Source organism: Urocampus carinirostris, chromosome 7 (genome assembly GCF_059441175.1).
Source record: "Urocampus carinirostris isolate Australia breed hairy pipefish chromosome 7, RoL_Ucar_1.0, whole genome shotgun sequence".
Lineage (NCBI taxonomy): Eukaryota > Metazoa > Chordata > Actinopteri > Syngnathiformes > Syngnathidae > Urocampus > Urocampus carinirostris.
This window is the reverse complement of record NC_142355.1, coordinates 33,102,855-33,124,108: the sequence shown is the minus strand read 5'-3', so window position 1 is coordinate 33,124,108 and position 21,254 is coordinate 33,102,855. Positions and strand designations below refer to the sequence as shown.

At 40.4% G+C, this 21,254-nt stretch overlaps 2 protein-coding genes across 2 annotated transcripts; both read left to right on the top strand.

The window, feature by feature from the left end:
* The first annotated feature begins 1,801 nt into the window (after positions 1-1,801).
* On the top strand, positions 1,802-12,268 carry yars2 (tyrosyl-tRNA synthetase 2, mitochondrial). The gene is made up of 6 exons (XM_088340628.1): positions 1,802-2,283; positions 4,120-4,452; positions 6,188-6,355; positions 8,742-8,897; positions 10,148-10,318; positions 12,006-12,268. The coding sequence occupies exons 1-6, from the start codon at positions 1,838-1,840 to the stop codon at positions 12,163-12,165; spliced, it is 1,434 nt and encodes a 477-aa protein (XP_088196754.1). The 5' UTR covers positions 1,802-1,837; the 3' UTR covers positions 12,166-12,268.
* Positions 12,269-14,610: 2,342 nt separating this feature from the next.
* Positions 14,611-19,471, top strand: cdkn1bb (cyclin dependent kinase inhibitor 1Bb). The gene is made up of 3 exons (XM_088340614.1): positions 14,611-15,333; positions 15,433-15,544; positions 18,065-19,471. The coding sequence occupies exons 1-2, from the start codon at positions 14,910-14,912 to the stop codon at positions 15,534-15,536; spliced, it is 528 nt and encodes a 175-aa protein (XP_088196740.1). The 5' UTR covers positions 14,611-14,909; the 3' UTR covers positions 15,537-15,544; positions 18,065-19,471.
* The last annotated feature ends 1,783 nt before the right edge of the window (positions 19,472-21,254 follow it).

Sequence of the window (21,254 nt, the reverse complement as noted above, 5' to 3'; positions counted from 1 at the left end):
TAAAATTTATTTTAAAGTGTTGGTTTTTTTGTTACCTGCATTTTGGCATTGTTGGGCTTCCGCAATGCTACCAGACCGAGAATAATGTTGTAGTTTTAGCTAGTCAAATGCAGTACCAGAACAATAACAGCTTTAAAATGTTTTTATTTTTGTCTAAAAGGATTTATAATGCACCAAGGAAACTCTGCTTTCCATTCTCAAACTCAGGAAACATGGATGTACTGTACTGTTGTTTATTTCCCAACACTTGGATGTCATTTGTAGCCTTATAACGCAACAACAATACTGATTCACACAACCTCCGATGTTCTTTTTCCTTCCTCAAAGCTGAGGGTCTCAGTGATGATCGGAATAATATGTATCAGAATCCAACAGCATTTTTCTGTGGCGCTCTCCAGCCACTCCCCTAGGTTGGCGCCCTCTAGAGGGGAAATGGTGTGCCAGATCCTGAAAATATGACTAAAATGTTTAAGTCTGCTTTTTTTGTGGAAACAAAACGAGGACGTGTTGTGGCTTGATACACAAAAAGCTAAATGTGAATGAAGAATGTGTAGCTCGCATTTAAATGATACTGTAAGATGATATTGAATGGATTTCAGAAATAAAGATATTTAAAATTCATTTGAGTGTACTTCAGTTTTTATGACTCAATAAAATTATCGTGTAGCTCCATTTACTATTATTTTGTATTTGTTAATCCCTTTCAAAACCCTTTAAAAATAAACACGATGTTTTAAACAGAAAAATGCACAATTTGTCACAGTTAAACGTGGAATCGATTCAAACTAAAACAAACGCTGCATTCTATTTTATTCCACTAGAGAGCGAACTAAGATTAACTTGAATAATATCAACCGAGGATCATAGCGCAATTTTCGCAAAGCTTAAACAATATATGACTAAAATGTGTGATAATCTGAGTAAAATGGACTAGTAGCGTGGTAAAAAGACAAAGCTGATGCTACTGATACAAACGTTTTAATATACACTTTTTTCATTTTCCGTGTACATAATATTACGATTATAGCCACAAACTCATTTTTATAATTAAAAATTATGTTTTTTTACAAGAACAATTATCTTTTCGCGAAGTATATTATAAATTATTACCTCTAAATAAACACTGATTTTACTGATCCATCATGAATATACACAATTGTATCTTGTATAAGTAATAAGTAATCACATCCACGCCATAGCATTATCTCCAGACAGAAGAGCAGCTTCAGCAACAGACTGCTGTCACTGTCTTATACCACGGACAGACTGAAGAGATCTTTTCTTCCTCATGCCATGAGGCTCTTTAACTTCACCCGGCGGAGTAAAGGCCCACATTAAACCACACCCCATACATTGCATATTACCGTACTTTTATTGCAGTGTGTATTTTATGTAGCACCATTTAAATACTCTACAGTGGGTATTAGCACGTCACATTGGGTATTTGTATAATATATTCCTTTTGCTTTATTATTGTATTGTTCTCAGCGAAGGGATGCTGCTGGATATGTGAATTTCCCTGCGGGGATGAATAAAGTATCTATCTATCTAATACATCGTTTCAATTGTTTTTATCCTTTTGCACACGCTTGCTTTTTCGTTTGTTTAACTTGCACTGAAAGGAGAATCCCTCTAATTTCGTTATCCGTGTGTAATAACACTAAAGGTCATTCATTTATTTATACAAATAAAAGTCCTGTATTTTTTGCACCAAATGCAAGTTTCCTTGTTTACAGTAAAGTATATGCAGTTGCGTTCTTGCTCCTTTAGGGGGCCCTCGATCCCCAAACAAACATATTAATAACCATCTTAGCTTCTTCTCACTATTCCGGTCAACATGGCGGCGTCCATAGCCCGAGCCTGCCGCTATGTAATACGGCATAAATCATGTTTTCGTCTAACTACAAACCTGTTGCAGAAAGGCAAATTTCACAATTCGGTTCCCGTTTACAATGGCCTCCTTTACGTCCTCAACAAACGCGGACTCGTCAAGGAATCGTTCCCGGACGACGCGGCTTACGACCGCCTCCCCCGCCTGCTTCAATCCGGCGCTCAGACCATCTACTGCGGCTTCGACCCCACCGCCGACAGCCTCCACGTGGGAAACCTGCTCGCCCTCATCGGCCTCCTCCACTTCCGCAGCGCCGGCCATAACGTGATCGCCGTACTCGGCGGGGCCACCGCGCAAATCGGCGACCCCAGCGGCAAGACGAGCGAGCGGGAGCCGCTCTCCGAAGACGCCGCTGAGGAGAACACACGCGGCATCCGCGACAGTATCCACAGGTAGGCTTGGGTTGGAACGGAATACGTGTAGAGGTGTTGCGTCATTAGTACTCAAAGAACGGTGGTTGTGTTCTGTTACAGAAAATCGAGGTTTTCACATTCAGGATCACCTTTCTTATTGTGTTGCTAGGCTCCAGTTGGCAAAATATACTCTATAAAGCCTCATAAATAATAAAGTAATCACCTCTACTATATAGTGTTGACATCGAAAATAAAAACTATACACAACCAGAGTATTGCACTTAGAATCGGAGTATTGCACTCATAACCGGGGTATTAATAATAATAATAATTTCCTTTGTATTGTCATTCTTTGTAAGAACGAAATGTCGATACACCTGACCCGTTGTAGCGAGCTGATGCAGCCGCAGCCAACAGAGGGCCCCGCCGTTTTACCAATGTTATAAGTCTTGCACTCATAACCGGGGTGTTGCACTTATAAACGGGGTATTGCTTTCATAACCGGGTATTGCACCTAGAACCAGGGCATTGCTCAGTCAAGACTGCTGTTCAGTGTGTTGATAGCTTTTGGGAAGAAATGATTCCTCAGTCTGTTCCTTCGGGTTTTGAGGGATCTGAACCATCAGCCCGATGGTAAAGGTTTGAAAAATTACAGCTATCTACAGTAAAATAAGTATTACTTAGAAGGTATACAATTTTATTTTGGTTTATTTATCTGTCGACCCCTTTCTGTGTTTTATAAATAAGTGTAATGCAGCCAAGCTGGGCTCGCATTGTTAAACGTGCTGTCCGGATTTTGATCATTTTCTACTTGCTGACGCCAGCTTCTGGCTTAAATTGTCATTGCAGCCTCTGTCAAACTGCTTGTCATTTGAGCATTTCGTAGACATACTCAAATAAACGTAACTTTTTTTCATTTTTGGGGGGTTTGGTTTGGCGGTTGGACTTTTTTTGAAATGGTTCTTTTTTTACTTTCACCATTTTCATGCTACACTGACAGAAAACACCTAGCACGAGCGTGAAATCTCCCCACCTCTTGCTTCTCTCCCCCATTTCCTGCTTCCTAATTTGTCACGAACAGAACTGATAAAAGTAAGATAAAAGCATAAAGGCGCAGCGGGAAAAAAATAAAATAAAGTCTCTTTGACCTAAGTTGGGCATTTTTATCATACTTAATTGAAAAAATATTCTACTTTCAACTTTTTAAAGACACCTCAAATGACGCACCCCCAACTTTAAGGCAGGGCGGTGGAATTCATGTCAGTTTATAGCAGCCGATTGAAAGAAAACGCTCATGGGTATTTACATCTCAATAAACACAGCAAGATGGCAACTTTATTAAGTGATCACGGTCAACAACACCAAAAAAAACCGTCTGATTGGCACAACACGTAGATTGTGCCAACCACCTTGGTGAGCTTTTGTGTGTGACTTTTTGCCTCTTGCATCAAAGACACTTGTTTCAGACAAATCTCTGCATTTCTTCATTTTTTTATATAGCGCTTTTCAAGTCAGTGACTTCCCAAAGCGCTTTACAATGTGCTCCACATTTCCCAATAGCGGCCTTGCAGCCATGTAAGGCTTAACCTGCTTATTGGGGTATTAGGGGTTCAGTGTCTTACCCAAGGACACTTCGACATGTAACACGGACGAGCCGGGATTCGAACTGGGATCCCTTGATCCCAAGACGAGCGCTCTACCTCCTGAGCCTTTTTTTTTTTTTTTTTTGCAATTGTGGGATTCTTTTGGGAAGTCTTAAAAAGTCTCGAACTAGCCTTAAGCTGAAGGAACCATGGTTATTGATTCCATTTTTTGAACAGGTAACTCGAAACGGTATCAGTTCACACTTTTCAAGTAACCCAAAACTGTCCGCAGGATCGTAGCCAACCACGAGCTGCACTTCCACGACGGCTCCAAAGCGCCCGGAAGCGTGACGGTGCTCAACAATCTTGGCTGGTACAAAGACTGGAACGTGGTTCGGTTCTTGTCGGAGGTCGGGAGGCATTTTCGAATGGGGACCATGCTGAGCCGCCACAGCGTCCAGTCCAGGCTGAAGAGCCCGGAAGGGATGAGCCTGACCGAGTTCACCTACCAGGCCTTTCAGGCGTACGACTTCTACCACCTGAACCAGGTCTACGGATGCAGGATCCAACTGGGGGGCACCGACCAGCTGGGGAACCTCATGTCCGGACACGACTTCATTCACAAGTGAATATCGGCAAACGTAAATATCAAGTCGACTCAACCAGTTAATGTATAGTCCGTAAACATTTGCTCTTAGTGCGTCGCGGCCTCAAAAAATAAATTGTGATTCTTTATCCCCAATCACATATTTGTGGGAGCTGTGTACATTTTTTGCCTGGCCTGAAGCTCATTTTGTGCCTTTTTGTGGCCGCCCAAAAAAGTGAAGTGTACTCGTGCTGCGGCGATCCATTATCCTTGATTGCTTATTGCTTTAAGTGGGTGCCGACAGAGAACATTATAGTTCGGCCTGCTAGCTTTTATTTTAGATCTGTACTTGTAAGACCGTGATTCGTTATCTCATCGCCTATTGTAATAGTGGTCTGCGCAGCCCTTTCAGACTTTGTGATTGAGGGCTATACAAATAAATATGACTAGACTTAATTCTGTGAATGGGGGGTCCTACAAATCTGTCCAAAGGGAACTGCTTTCGTGCAGGTGCAATCTATTATCCCCAATTGTCAATTTCTGTGAGTGGGGAATTGCAGAGTGCACTTCTTTCAGGATTAGCAGCTTTTTTTGCTGTTTATTATATCTTACCCTAAAATGAATGTGACCCGTGCAGCCGCATTTATCTATTCCCTGTCCCATATCGCTGCAAGCAGGTATGGGCAGAGTGCACTTTTGTTGTGAAGCGTGCTATTCTGGCCACCCTAACATTAAATTCGTGGTTCTGGCCGCGATCCATTGTCCCAGATCACATATTGCTGCAAGAGTGGGTTTGTTCGGGCGCACTTTTGTCTTACATGGAGTCTCTTTTTTTCTGTTGTTGTTGCAATCAAATAGTGAACTGAACTTGTGCGATCGCCATCCATTATCCCTGCTCGCATTATGCTGTGTGCATTGACTGGTAGATGTCACTTTTGTCGAGCTTGGTGGCTCTCTTTACCATTACTTTGCCCTAAATGAGGTGTACTCGTGCAGACCAGATCCATTATCCTCAATTCTATATTGCTGGGAGATGAGCCTGGCAAAACGCACCTTTGTCTGGAAGAGGGCCATTCCATTCCGCCTAAAGATAAATGCACAATTGTGGCTGTTACCCATTATTGCTGAGAAAAGGGGCTAGCAGAGCGCATTATCTATTTCAGTTCAGGGCACTGAAGGGGGCCCTTGCAGCCCCTCCTGAAATGAACTGCACAAGTTTTGTCTGCAGTGCATTATCATTATCTCTAGTTGAGAATTGCTGAGAGAGCACCCGAGAGAGCAAATTTTTGTCATGAGCAATGTCTCTATTTTTCCGTTCTTTACTTGGCAGCACCCGTGTGGCCACGATCCATTATCCCCGGTCGACTTTTGCTGCAAGCAGGGGCCAAGAGAGAACGTTTTAAAAATGGGAGTGTGCTATTTGGAAGAACGTTGCCTATCGCAGTGGGTTTGGGTCCCTATTAACTGGAATAAAAGTGGGGATACAAAATGTAATGGATGCTTTCAACGGTCACATGACTTGCCGCCATATTTAAATCCAAGCCACAATGGAAAAAGGTGCAGCTACAAATCGATTTGTATACTTAATAAGTTCAGGTAGGGTTTCAAAGTTTAGATCTGAGGAATAGTTGACATAATGAACAACATAGAAACTGGTTTTATGAAAATACAATCCATTATTTGACCTGCAATCTAATACCCTGGATTTATGCCATTAACCATAAAAAAATTAGAACGGGCGGGGAAAATTACAATGTCTTTTTTGTCATCCCAGAGTGAGCGGCGAGGAAGTTTACGGCCTCACCCTCCCGCTGGTTACCAGTTCGACGGGCGACAAACTGGGCAAGACCGCGGGCAATGCCATGTGGCTCAATCGCGACAGGACGTCTCCCTTCGAGCTCTACCAGTTTCTTCTCCGGAAACCCGACGCTGCTGTGGAACAGTAAGATCGCCTGATACCACGGAATAACAGGATGCGAGCCCTTTAATTTGAGTGTAATACGTTGCAGGTTGTAAAATGTGCAAAATTAAATTACATTTTTCAAACTTGGAGAGAAAAAATATACATATAAAATTTGCAAAAATAGCTGCCAATATAATGTTTTTTAGCACAAATTCATCATATTAATTTGATTTATTTGCATAGCGTTACTCTATCTATCCATCCATCCATCTATTTTGGTCATATCCCTCGAAAGATGACCAACAGCAAGACAAACAAAGAAAAGTTATAAAAAACGGGAAAAAGTAGCACAAAAAAACCCGAATGCCCAAACACCCAAACAAGTTAAGCACCTCGGCACCCAAGTCGGTCATGCTTTCGTCCCTCCAGATGAAACGAAACACGAGAAAGCGGCCATGTCACTCGGGTCAGGGTGACACAACACACTCTTCTGTTCAACAGCAAGGCCCACCAGCTTTCGCTGGTTTACCCCTGCCGCATCATACAGGTGCCCTGCCCATCCCTTGGAACGCATCCAAACACCCCACTATCCTTTCACAACACCTCTCCACTCTTTCCTATCACCAAAAAGGGCTCTAGCTTCCATTATATTGAGACCTCTTTCCTGCAGTGCACTCATAACACCATCAATCCTTGTCAATCGCGGCCTTCCTCTTTGTCTCCTTCCATTGACTTCTGCAGCATGTCTTAAATAACGCATTTTATAGAAAAAGCCATTGCATAAAATTTAATACATAATTATTAAGAAAGGCCTCAAAATCACAGGATATGTGTCCTTTAATTTGGGCCCAATAAATTGTTGGTTGTAGAATTAACAAAATAATGTACCGCTGTGTGTGTGTCATTTACTTTGAAACTAAAAATCATGTGAAAAAAAATATCTTCAAGTAGAAAGAGGGTTTATTCATCTTTTCATTTATTATTTGTGTCTAAACTCCAACATCATCATCTACCCAAAATTAGTTACCCAGACTACCACATGAGCATATAACTTACATCATTTTGAGAACTCATTTGCCTATTTTACTTTAAATTTATTTCTACCTCAAAAAAACAAAAATACAACTTAAAATATGCATTATTTTTCCTTTATTTTTTCCCCTACTTTTAGTCATGTATTGTTTTTCTAATAAAATGAAAAATAGTTAAAATTATTTTTTTTTTTTTTCTTTTCTTCAAATGGCTTATTAATATATTTATTGGAGTAAAATAAGACACCCAAACATGTCATGAATGAAAATAGGTAGAAGGTCGTACTTAGATTTCTTAACAAGTATTATTAATACTTGTTATTTTACTCGTTAAAGTATTTTCCCCATTTTTTCTTAGTGCAGTTGGGACCAAGCATCAAACGCAATGTTCTATTTGTTGTCACTATTAGATGAGAATGAATATTTTCCGGACACGTTTTCATGGCACGTTGGTTGAAATAGAAATAACTTACCTTTGGTGTGTGACTTGACTTGAGCTGGTACAGTGGAGTTAGTGGGTGGATGCACATGGGGAAGGAGCTGGCGACGGCGGATTCCATAAAGAAACGGATATAAAATGTGATTTCAAAAGGTATTGGAAAAGTTTTAAAAACTCTCGAACCATGCTTATTGATTTATTTTTCGAACAGGTAACTAGAAACGGTATCGGATCACATTTTTCAAGTAACCCGAACCTGTCCACAGGATCGTCGCCAACCACCCTCAGATAAAACCATCAAAATAACAAAATACAATATATTAAGTAAAAATTCCTTTGGTATGTGACCTGACTTGAGCTGGTACAGTGGAGTTAGTGGGTGGATGCACAAGGGGAAGGAGCTGGCGACGGCGGATTCCATAAAGAAACGCATACTTACTTGCAAGGATTGTCATGCCTCCTGAAAATGGTCTTGCTGTAATCGCCTCTTTCTTTTTTGATTAATGGTCACATTCGTCTATTAGTTACAACCCTGTCACTTTAAGAGATGTCGATCAATATCAGACAGGCATCCTAAATATGTAACTAAATACGCACAAACGCAGCAAAGTGTGAGTTTTGTATGTTTGTGGGCACATTGCTGATCTTGATTGGTGGGGAAAATATTATAACCCAGTGCCCATAAAACACTGCACTTAAATTAAATGAAAATGGGTAGAAAGTAAACAATTCAGATTTAAATTTCTTAGAAAATAATGATAATACTTGTTATTTTGCTAGGTAAAGTATTCTCCCCATCTTTTACTACAAATTTGACTTGGCATGATGCTTTTTACTCTGTTTGACTCCATTTTTGTCTCGGACCTTTCTTAATGCGCGCAATCTTTTGTGTCACCAGTAGCTGAGAATGAATATTTTTCTTGACTGACGTGGAAGTTTCCTTGTTTTCTTGAAGGCACCTGAAACTGTTCACCTTCCTACCATTGGCCGAAGTGGAGAGCCTGATGGAGCAGCAGAGGGCCGATCCTGCTAAACGGCTAGCGCATAAACGGCTGGCGGCGGAGGTGACCAAGCTGGTTCATGGGAACGAAGGCCTGGAGAGCGCCAAGAGGTCGGAATCATCAATGGTTTTTTTTTTTGTTTTTTTTAAATCAACTATCCCCAACTTTATTCCTGGTGAAAATCATGACTCCTATCAGTGTCTAAAACTCATGACAAAAAGTTACCGGACACGAGAGCAGACAACTCTAAAGAGTTGCCTGCCCAGCAACTTTATTGTGATCAAATTTGTTGTCAACACTTTTAATAATCGATTGAAATCTATTTTATCGATTTGTTGCTGCAGCCCTATATGTAGATTACACATAAGTAGCGCTTACTGTATACTACTTTGGAAATGTTATGCTTTCATCTGGGGTAACGGGGGTTTGGAATGCGTTAGCTATGCATTGCCATAGGCAGTGTCTGAAACTCATGACAAAAAGTTACCGGACACCGGGGCAGACAACTCTGAAAAGTTGCCTGCCCAGCCATAAAGTTGCCTGCCCTATTTTTCACAACCTAAAACACAAGAAGTCGACTAATCACCAAAAAAAAACATTGTTGCAAAGTTTTAAGGATTGATAATCAGAATATATAACAGAACAACACTTTAAAATTAAGTTTATTATAAATCTCCTTATAACATCTGTTAAATGTATATGACATGGCTGTTTTCCATCTGCCATCAGTATGTACCTGTGTTAACTCATCTTCATTCATGCAATGTTTGCGTTGAGTCATCTGCTACAAGCCACGTGAACTCCTTTTTCCACGATGATTTTAATGTATGTTTACGTTTTGTAGCGTCATACATTTTGTTAGCTTCTTTTGAATAGTCTGGGGCTGAGGTTTTGGCTTGATTCCTAACCACTTATCCATTTTTATTTTTATTTAATTTTTTTTAATTATTTTGGAAAATGATATGCAAATGCGCGACCTTACAACGCTCAACAAAGTCTGGGAGCACCAAGTTATTCGATGCAGGCTTCTCATTGGCTGCAGGGTATGCAAATTGCCAAAGGAACCGAACTTCCGAAATATCCAAACCGAACGAAGATTCCGAAATCGCAATAAAGCCAAACGTTTGATTTGAAAAAAATAAAAACGAAAGATTTTGTTTTTTTCTTGAAAAAGTTGTCAGCAACCCGGGCAGAGACGTTTTGAAAATTGTACCTCCGACGTAAAAGATGCACAGCCCGGGCGTCCAGGCAAGAGTTATTTCAGACACTGCTCCTATCAGAAGAGCCATTTCCTCGATCACAGGATATGTGTCCTTTAATTTGAGCCCAAAACGACAGTCTAGTTGTTGTTTTGTTTCAGATGCACGGAGACGCTTTACCACAGCAGCGTGCAAGCGCTGGAGGAGATGAGCGACTCTGAGCTGCAGGAGCTTTTCCGCGAGGCCCCCTTCCACGAGATGCTGCTGGAGCCGGGAACTACCGTCATCGACGCCTGCCGTCGAGCCTGCGCCATCCCGGAGGGACCCAAGGGGTACGAGACACAGAGCAAGCTCTAATAGAAGACTTGATTCTTAATATATAGATTCTGGCCAAGTTCAGGCTTATAATGTCAATCATTAAGTCGGGCCAGCCGGGCTTCTCTCTCGCAGTTTGTTTTTTTTTTTCTTCCTTTTTTCCCTTCATGTAGGATCTACACAGCGTGCATTTAATTTTACTCAAGTAACCACTTAGATGAAGAATATGCTTACCAAGTTTAACTCCAGATCACTTAATCCAAAAACATTTTCATCCTCGGTGTTGGGATAAAAGACGTACGGATTCCTCTTTCCACCTCCCTCACATCTGACGTCATTTTCGCTTCTTGCTAATAGCTTACAAGCTTTACAGACTTTCTCTCTACTTTTTGGCCAAATGTTTCACTATTTGGAGCTTGTAATCTGCATAATTTGATTTCCTTTTCGGTTTGTTCAGTTTCACTTTCGTTTCACTTTTCGTTTTCGTCGCCTAGATGCACACTCCTGCGCAAAATTGTTCATTGAGGCACTGCGCTTGCAGTGCCCACATGATTTGACTCGGCCCCAAATAAACCCCGAGCTCCGTAGTTCAGCCGAAACACATAGTTTTTCGCTTAAGTACGCAAGGAGCTAAGCTTTGTGTTTACTTTGGCGGTGAATAAAGCGTTAAGTTTGTTCTGGGCTCCGTTATCAAATCAAGTTAATCCGTCAGGTTATGGTGGGTTCAGGTTTATATATCTGTGACTCTGGTTGGTCGGGTGTAATCTTCTCTGATTCAGAATAATGGCAAAAAATAGATGTATTTAAATTTAAATAATTAAAAATATTTTAATACATATTTTATTAACTTAAGATGAAATAGCATTTGTTCAGAATGGTTACAATTTAAAAAAAAATATATATATATATATATATATATATATATACTTAATTTCTAAAAATAAAGTCATTAAAATGTATAAAAAGTGATAATTCATTTATTGGTTTCCTTATATTATCGGTAGAAAATCTATATTATAATTTTACAAGTTACATCATTTAAAACTATTAAAAAATCTAAATGTAATCAGGACGGCAAGGCAGCTGAATTGTTAGCGCGTCTGCGGAACAGTTCTGATGTCATGGGATTAAATCCAGCTACCAGCCTTCCTGTGCGGAGTTTGCATGTTCTACCCGCGCTTGTGTGGGTTCCTCTGGGGACTCCTTCATTCCAAAAACATGCATGTCAGGTTAATTGGCCAGTCCGAATTGTCCCTAAGTGTGAATGAGTGAGTGAATTGACTGTCTCTTTGTGCCCTGCGCCTGGCTGGCAAACCAGTTCAGGGTGTCCCCTGCTCACTGGCCGGAGATAGCTGGGACGGGCTCCAGCACCCCCGCGACCCTACTGAGGATAAGCGGTGATGAAAATGGCAATCATTCAAGACAGTTGCAGGAATGAGTTTTTATATATACTGAAAGGATTGGGGGGAAAAAAAATGCCATTTTTATTTTTGAAAACTAAAGAATAATTGCCAATAAAATGAGGTTTTATTTTTGGAGCCCATCGCCATCCTTGATTTATAACATTTGTAATTTTATATATATATATATATATATATATTAGTATACAGTTTATATAGTTTGTAAAAATGGAGCTTTGAAGATGTCGGCCACAGTCAACACCAAAACATGACAAAATAATTAAATGATTTCTTGTTTGCCCAGGTATCGTATGGTTTCTGAGGGGGCGGTTTGGATCAACCACAAGCGGACCGAAAACCCCGAGCAGGTTTTGCTTCCCAAGTTTCACATCCTGGCCAACGGACTCACGCTCCTCCGAGTGGGCAAGAAAAACTTTTATATCATCAAATGGTTGCGGCTATAAAAAGGTGTGCTCCTGTGACTTTGTATTTGTTTGTTTTTTATGAATATTGTACAGAGATACTGTCTAAAGTACCTACAGTTATTAAAATTACTTTGTAAAAGTTTCCTCGAGCCTGCTTACTTTAAACTAAAAACGGACAGCAGGGGGCGGTATTGCCCTTAACATGAACTACTCCCGCTGAAAAAAATAGGCCTCATTTAAGGCTACGTTGAGTTTATGCAGGATATTCTGACAAAAATGAATGAAATGGTTGCATTTATAAAGACAGCCTTAATTTATGATATTTTTGACATACCTCTTCTGCTGAAGAACATCTTATGAATAGATTATGACGTCACGAATGAGACGTTTGTTCGTGACAAGGGTTAGGTCTTCATATAGTAAATAACTACTAGGGAATGTTGAAAGTTTGTATAAAGGTTTGCACAAAAGTTTAATCCCCCAAAAAACTGTTTTTGTAAATATAATACTTTGCAGGAGAACTGTTTTCTAACATTATCTTACACATTTTTAGGTAATATACGTGGAATGTTTAAACCTCTACATTTAAGTATGTAACAGACCCCGGCGATACTACATTGTTGATCCGTTCTCATGTGGGGATTGCAAATTGAAATGGCTGTACATCCAGCCATTATCTGCACCGCTTATCCACAGTAGGGTCACAAGGGTGGTGGAGCCCATCCCTGCTGTCTTCGGGCATTGGGCAGGGGACACCCTCAACTGGTTGACAGGGCACACAGAGACAGACAAGTCACTTGTCAGTCACACCTAGGGAGAATTAACCTGTCATGGATGTTTTTGGAATGTAGGAGGAAACCGGAGTGCCTGGAGTAAACTCACACTGACAAGGGGAGAACATGCAAACTCCACACACTGCGGTATTCTGATTTGAAACCTCAACCGCAAATTATTTGGTATTTAGCCTTCCGAACCCCCCGCTTCCCCAGATAAAACCATTGAAATAACAAAATACAATATAGTGAGTAAAAATTCCTTTGGTGTGTGTCCTGACTTGAGCTGGTACAGTGGAGTTAGTGGGTGGATGCACAGGGGAAGGAGCTGGCGATGGCGGATTCCAAAAAAAGACAGATATTGCTTGCAAGGATTGTCATGCCCCCTGAAAATACCCTTGCTGTAATCGCTTCCTTCTTTTTTGGTTAAAAGTTTTTGCTGTTTTAGCATTGCCCCAAGTCTTGGGACACTTAAATAATCAATACAGTACCCCCAAAAAATTTTCAGTATTGTGTTGCCAACATGTAATAAACGGCATCTCCTGAACCGAATGAAGGGACAGAAAATAATTGTGAGAGGTAGTTTAACTGATAGCACACCAGCATTTTGTATGATGTCGACCAGTAGCAGACGGGAATCCTAAATATGTAACTAAATACACACAAACGTAGCAAAGTTTGAATTTTGTACGTTTGTGGGCACAATGCTGATGTTGATTAGTGGGGACAGTATCATAAATAGGTGTCCATAAAACTTTTTTTTTTTCGGACTTTTGATCATTCATGCTGATGGTCTTTAAAGATGTTGTGCTTAACTTCAAAGTTTTCTACCTGCTTATTCCATCTTCTGGCTGAATTCATCATTGTCAAGCCCCTTTTGTTGCGTGTGCAAGTACGTGACTATGTGCGCTTGAATAAACTCTTCTGTTTTCACCGTTTCAGGGGTTTGTAACAGTCCTTTTCTTACTTTCACCATTTTCATCCTGGAATAAGAAAACCTCAAGCACGCGTGTGAAATCACACTCCAACCCCCTTCAAACTATTCACTCCACTGTCAGGTCATAAAAAAATATGACTGAATGTGGTCATTTTGATTTAAAAGTGTTTTGTGATTTGTCAATTCAAAGGCAATGAATCCAAGTCATTTATTTTATTCATGGTTGATTGGATCCTTTAAACACTGGGGTCTTAGGGGCTTTATTTCCTGTGGTGCGTCTTAGGCAACTACAGCCTGGTGGTGCCCGTCCCTCTCCAGGCCAACATATGTTGTTCCCCCCGGTCTGTAATAGATTGTCTTTATTGTGGTTGATAACAAGGTAGTGAACGTTGTTTACAACGAGATTAGAAGTGGCACTCCAGGATAAACGTAAGAGAAAAATAAGCTATACTGAATGAGTAGAGGCAATCTTTACAGAGTTGTTATTGTGTGTCAAATGTAGTTTCATAACAACTCGTGTGATGGAATGCGCCAATTCTTTACTCCGTCGCAAGTCAACTTTTTTTTTTTTTTCTTCAAAATGGGCGCACGTAAAAATTGAGCAAAACAAGTGAAGGGGGCGCGTCAGCCCCGCCTCTCCGATCACACGTAGACTGCTTTAAGAAAAGTAGGCGGGCTCAAAAAGCTCAGGACCAATCAGAGCCTGCTTTTATGTTGAAGCTGCGCCTGCCTGTCAATCATTGAAAGCGACCACGCCCCTCCCTTTACTCCGCAGTCAAGCTCTCAAAGTCGGAGTAGTCGATCGCCATATTGGCTTCGGGGAAGGTCCATTTGCAGTTTGGGGAGATTTTCTTCACTCGTTTGGATATAAAGCGACGGAGCTGCGTTTGAATGGCGTGAACAGCTGTTTCTTCACCATTTGACGCCTCTAAATTCGTCCTCATTTTTTTGGGACCCTACCCAGCGGGGACTTGTCCCACCTCCCCCTCACACCCATATCAAAGTGGACGCTCCCAGCTGTTTTCGTGTCTTTTCTCGGAGGCGGCGAGGAGGATTAAAACGGAGAAGGAAACATGTCCGACGTTCGACTTTCCAGCGGGAGCCCGACGTTGGAGCGGAGCGAGACGCGCTTGCCCGAGCACCCCAAACCCTCGGCCTGCCGGATCCTCTTCGGCTCCGTGGACCACGACGAGCTCCGGAGGGATTTCAAAGCTCACCTGCGGGAGCAGGAGGAGGCCGCCGCGGCGAAGTGGAGCTTCGATTTCGCCTCACACCGCCCCTTGGATAACGACGCCCGGATCCTCTGGGAAGTGGTGGACTCGCGCGACCTGCCGGACTTTTATACGCGGCCGCCGAGGAGCTTCGAGCGGACGGGGAGTGCGACGACGAACCGTGTGGATGTTAACGGGAACCACCGGCTTGTCGGCGTGGAAACCGCGGAGGACTTTGGCGGTGATACGACGTCGTTCCCCGCGAGGAAGAGACCTGCCTGTCACGGTACATAACACCCCTCTTATTATCTTCCCTCCCCCGGACTACTTTTTGTGTCCTTACCCCTCCAGCCTGGTGACACTTCTCATTACTTTCCCCCTCCAGAACCTTCGACCCTAAGTAAGAAGCCGCATAGCAGCCCGAACCGGAGTCGCTCCGCGGAGCGAACGCCCAGAAAAAGCAGCGGAAGCCCGGGGAGGCCAACGTGAAACGCTCGGTAAGAAGTCATTTTGGGTTCTCAGTAAAAGTCACTTTCCTTTATTATTATTTTTTATTAGTTTCTAAATATCAACACAAATGTCGTCCTAAATAATTTTAATATTAATAAATGTTTTTTTTTGATTGTTATTTTCATGTATGTCGAAGTTTCACTAGTGTTGTTTTGGAAAAATGACGCGCATGCGCACTCAGGCCGTTTTTCCTTTTTTTCGCTGCACCTGGTTGGTAAAAGTTGTAAACAACTCGCGTGCGCGCGCCTGCGTAGTAGTAGTAGTAGTAACACGTCAGCAGCCACTGCCCCTCGTGCGCGTGCAGGCGTAGGGGAGGGGTGGGGGTTGTCCCCTCGCGCGCACATCTGGCTACGCCCCTGATTGTCAAGTGCTGGAAAACAGACGAGCTTTTGGCGCACTTATGGAGCTGTATATTTGATTTCATTTTGGTTGCATGCATGCCGTCGCTTTCGTGTCACAGAAACTTCACTTTTAGTCTTTTTATGTTACTTAAAAAGATACATACTGGAAAAGTTTGACTGTGTTGAAAGAAATATGAGATTTTTGTAACATTATTGAACATATTGTTGTTGCGTGATGTCGTTTTCATGTCAACATAACATTTCATCCATGTCTTTTTCTGTATTATTTTTGAATGATTGATGGGAAAAGTTAACCTTGAGTACATGTGGGAGGATGGATCCCTTAACCACTAGGGTTGTCAGGGCAGCATTTCCTGTGGTGTGTCTTGGGAAAGTACAGCCTCGATGCGCCCATCCCTCTCCAGGCCGACATACAAGTGCAAATTTGTAGTGCTTTTAGGTGATGAATTTACACGTTTTAGTCGTTTTTCTTTCTTGATGGACTAAAAACTTTGCTTTTTTTGCCTCGATGGAATGTTTACGTGGTAAGAAATCTCTCGATAACAAACAAAGATATGTTTATTGCACGTGACGGCTCCATAATCTCGTATTTGGGTTACCTTTTGGACTCAGGGTTTGCGGATTACGAAACTGGGAAAACATTGGATAACACTTATTTGTATTAAATTTCAAAATGCACGTTTCTAGTTTATATTGTGTTATGTAGTAATAATTTATTATTCCATGTTGTAATAATATGCTAAACATTAAGGATAATGGATTTTATGTCAAGATGGAATTTTGTATGTACTGTATTTCTGTTACATTAGCATCCCTAAAACACTAAATATATAATAGATATCGTTAATAATGTCATTTTGCGGTCAATTTACATTTTTACCTCGGTACTATAATCTGTTCGAAATGGGCGTTTGAACGGTGAGCCTGGAATTCTTTTTTTCCCCTCATACGAAGAAATAGTATTTATTTTACATTCGTATTCCAAAAGACCCAAAATATAGATAATATGAGTACCTAAACAACCCTGAGTACCCAAAATTTAAATGGAAGGTGATCATAAACAATAGTTTAAATGTTTAGATCATAAGGATTTTTAAGCTAAAAACTGACAGCAGGGGGCGGTATTGCCTTGTATTTTGGAACCATTTTCTTAGTTTTTCCCACCGCTGTCCTCTTTTCCATCCCGTTACCACCAAGTTTCTTTGGATCCATTATTTTTGGTGAGAAAAAGCAATAAAACCCTAAAAATCTCAATTAATTTCCAGCACCTGTTTTATTGACGATCCCTCGCGAAATAACACTAGCTGAGTAGGCAAGGTAGTAGTTCGGTTTTGTATTAGTTCCGATTTTTCGTACGAACACAGATGCAAAAATGACATTTTTTTTTTTAAACAAATGACGATGTGTTCAAATATTTATTCGGGTATCGCTGTATGCGACGAAGGAAAAAAGACTAAAATAAGGCAATGCTCATTTTTATATTGACGATGTTGATAAGTGCCATCTGCTGGACACTTGCAGTAACAGCAGGATTGTGCTGTGTCTGTTTATGCGACATTGTGTAAGAACCAATTTCGACATAAAAAAAGGCACAATAATTTAAAAATACCAAATTTGTCCATTCTGAAATATTTCCAATGCTCTATTATTCATTTGTTAAAAAAAATATATATAGATGGATGGATAGGTTTATTTTGTTGTTAATATTGAACACTTGCAAAAGAGATTGCATAGGAAACAAAATTTTGCTTGGACTACTATACCTCAAATAATTGCACTGTTAACATCAATTTCACTATTGGCCAATCATGTTGCTGATCTTTGATTTTCCACATCCTCTAAGGCGGATCTGCTTTTGGATCAGGTCTGAATTTCCTATGAGGTTTAGGCTGTTCAAAATCCATTGATGTCTCCTCTCCTTATTTGGAGTGTCTACTAAACGTGTAAAATGTCAACTATTCGAATGGGCTCAGGAGAGGGCTTTTAGAACAGGGTTGAATTTCTTATGAGGTTTGGGCTGTTTAAAATCCATTGATGTCTTCTCTCCTTATTTACAGTGTCTACTAAATGTGTAAAATGTCAACTATTTCCCAGTGATTTATTCATGTATTCATAAATAACCCCTGTTTTTTTTTTTTCACACAGAGCCAAACCCGCACTTCCTCGTCTTACCTCCGGTGGCGTGGGTTGACTTTATTTAATTTCCAATTTTTTTTTCTCTCATCGGGAAGAAGAGGAAGTACACACATCTTGAGAAATATATCAGCTCTCCTCGAGGACGCTGTTGAAGCACTGATTATGGAAAAAAAAACACTAAGTTGTGGCACTCAATGGTGTTTTTTTTTTTGTTTTGTTTTTTTGTTTTTGGCTTTTTGTGTAAAAGTTACTGCCTCGGAAAAAAGCAGTGGATGTAGCAGCGTGCAATTAGCTTATGTTTTGTACTACCTGTGTGTGTGTATATAAATTATAATTTCTCTCTGTATGTAGCACATAAAACAACATTGTGATTTGAGAAATCCTTTATACTTTATAAATATATATATATATATGTATATATATATATTCTATAAAAATATAGACACGGTGTGAATTTTGATTTGACTTGAAGAATTGCAGTGTAGTTTGATTTTTTTTTTTTTCCAAAATGCTGTTTTTTATTTACCGAAAGATGATTTTTTTTTTTTTTTTTTTTTTTTTTTTTTTTAATAAAAGGTTATTTATAGATATCTCCTAATATAGATGGATACGTACATTATCTATAGCTCGGATTCTTGACCGTGTATCGTCACACTTCCAAACCGAAGAACGGTACAAATGTAGCGACTATATTTTTTGTTCCATTCGCAAAAAACGATTTCTGTTCTATTTAAAAGGCCCTAAAACTTGTGACAGGGGATTTTATTTTTGTTCCCCGCGCCACCACGGAGTCGTTAGATACTTTAGAAGGAAAAGAAATGGTGCGAATGTCATAAATCGCGCCTCTTCTGCCTTAATAACGATTCGGATGCAAGAATAAATCGGTGGCCGCCAATTTCTTGACTTCACTTAGTTTGACTTTGTGATAAGCTTGAACTCAATCCGTGTTTTCTCGCACTTACCCTGCTGAGAACCCTCACTTTGGCGTCTAAAAAAAATTCTCGGCTTTTTCGACCAACTGGACCGGACGGAGGACCACCGAGAAAACGCAGTCACTATTGCCTGTGTCGTTTTGTGTAAATATTTCCTCTGTACATTATTTTGTTTAAAAAAACAAAACAAAAAAAAACACAAAAATGAGAAATTATACTAACTTATTTATGTCAAACTTTGTAGAAATTGAATTTTTTTTTTTAAATCACGGTTATCCAAAGTGGCATTTATTATTATTATTATTATTATTCTAATTGTATTATTTTTAAGACTCTTATTTGTGGTAGTTTTTCCTACAAGGTTGCAAACTGAGCCTAATACGATATTTGTTGTGCATTTGTTTTGTTTTTGGTAATGTGCGGTTTCAAAAATGTGTTGCAATCAATTAAAAAAGTTCAAATTGAATCAAAAAAAGTCTTGTGGCTTCCTTATTTTTAAAAAATATCGAATGAAATCTGAAGAATGACGTGGGAATAGACTACCGGTACAAAACTGAATTGTGTCAAAGTGAACGGTAAAATGTATTTACTGGAAAGGTGTGGAAACAATTCTTTTGTGGTCAATATGGGTGACCTGTGCGAATTGTGTAGATCTAAGGAGAAAACGGATTGGGGGGGATTCGTAACAAATGATTGAGTTGGTGCATTCATTATCCTCGGTAGGGTCAAGGGGGTGCTGGAGTGCCCAGAGGAAAACAAGCACGGGGAGAACATGAAAATTCCACACAGGAAGGTGCCGATCTCATGACCTTAGAACTGTACGCGGGTGGGAGTATTTGCCTTATGGACCGTTCAACTGCCATGAGGCTCTTTAACTCCACCCAGGGGAGTAAAAGCCCACATTAAACCGCACCCCCACATTCATATTACCCTATTTTTATTACAGTGTGTATTTTATCTAGCACTATTTAAATACTCTATATCAGGGGAGTCGAACTCATTTTAACTCGGGGGCCACACGTTGGAACTAACATTGTCTCGGGGGCCGGAAGGGTAGATTAGAGAGAAAGAAGAAAAGATAAAGAAATAAGAGAGAGAGAGAGAAGGTAGGACAAAGAGAGAAAAGGAGAACGAGAGGAAAAAGAGAGAGAGAGAGAAAAAGCATGAAAACCAAGAGATAAAAAGAGAAATCGTGAGAGAGGGGGAAAAAGAGAAATAGAGCGAAAGAGAGGAGAAAAAGGGGAAGGAAATAAAGAGAAGGAAAATGGAAGAGAGAGAAAGATAGAAAAAGGAAAAAAAGGAAGAGAGCAAAAGAAGGTAAAAAGACAGAAAAAGACCAAGACGAACAAAGAAAGAGAAAAACAGAGAGAGAGGGAGAGAAAGCATGAGAACCAAGATATATAAAGAAGAATAGTGAGAGAGGAGGAGAAAAGAGAAATAGAGCGAAAGAGAGGAGAGAAAGGAGAAGGAAAACGAAAGAGAGAAAGATAGAAAAAGAAAAAAGGAAGAGAGCAAAAGATGGTAAAAAGACCAAGAGGAACAAAGAAAGAGGAAAAGAGAGACACAGAGAGTGAAAGAGAGTGGGAGAAAAGGGGTGGAAAGGAGGGAGAGAGAGAGAGAAAAGCATGAAAAACAAGAGATAAAAAGAGAAATAGTGAGACAGGGGGAAAAAAGAGAAATAAAGCAAAAGAGAGAAGGAGAGAAAGGAGAAGGAAAATGGAAGAGAGAGAGAAAAGGAAGAGAGCAAAAGAAGGTAAAAAGACCAAGAGGAACAAAGAAAGGGAAAAAGAGAGACAGAGAGAGAGAAAAGCAAGAGCGAGAGAGAGAGAAAAGCATGAAAACCAAGAGATAAAAAGAGGAATAGTGAGAGAGGGGGAAAAAAGAGAAAGAGAGCGAATGAGAGGAGAGAAATGAGAAGGAAAGAAATAAAAGGAAAATGGAAGAGAAAGAGAGAAAAAGGAAGAGAGTAAAATAAGGTAAAAAGACAGAAAAATACCAAGAGGAACAAAGAAAGAGAAAAAGAGACAGAGAGAGTGAAAGAGAGGGTGAAAGTGAGAGAAAAAAGAGAAAGAAAGAAATATAAGTACAGCATTTGTGAGAGGCACCTGGCTTTGGCAACACCAAGTTGACATATGTCAACTTGCAGCTTGTTTTTCTCCTGCGCTTCTCTGAGTGTTGTCTCGCGGGCCGGATTCTATCCCTTAGCGGGCCCGATTTGTTCGACACCTGTGCTCTATATCAACACGTTACATTGGGTATTCATGTAT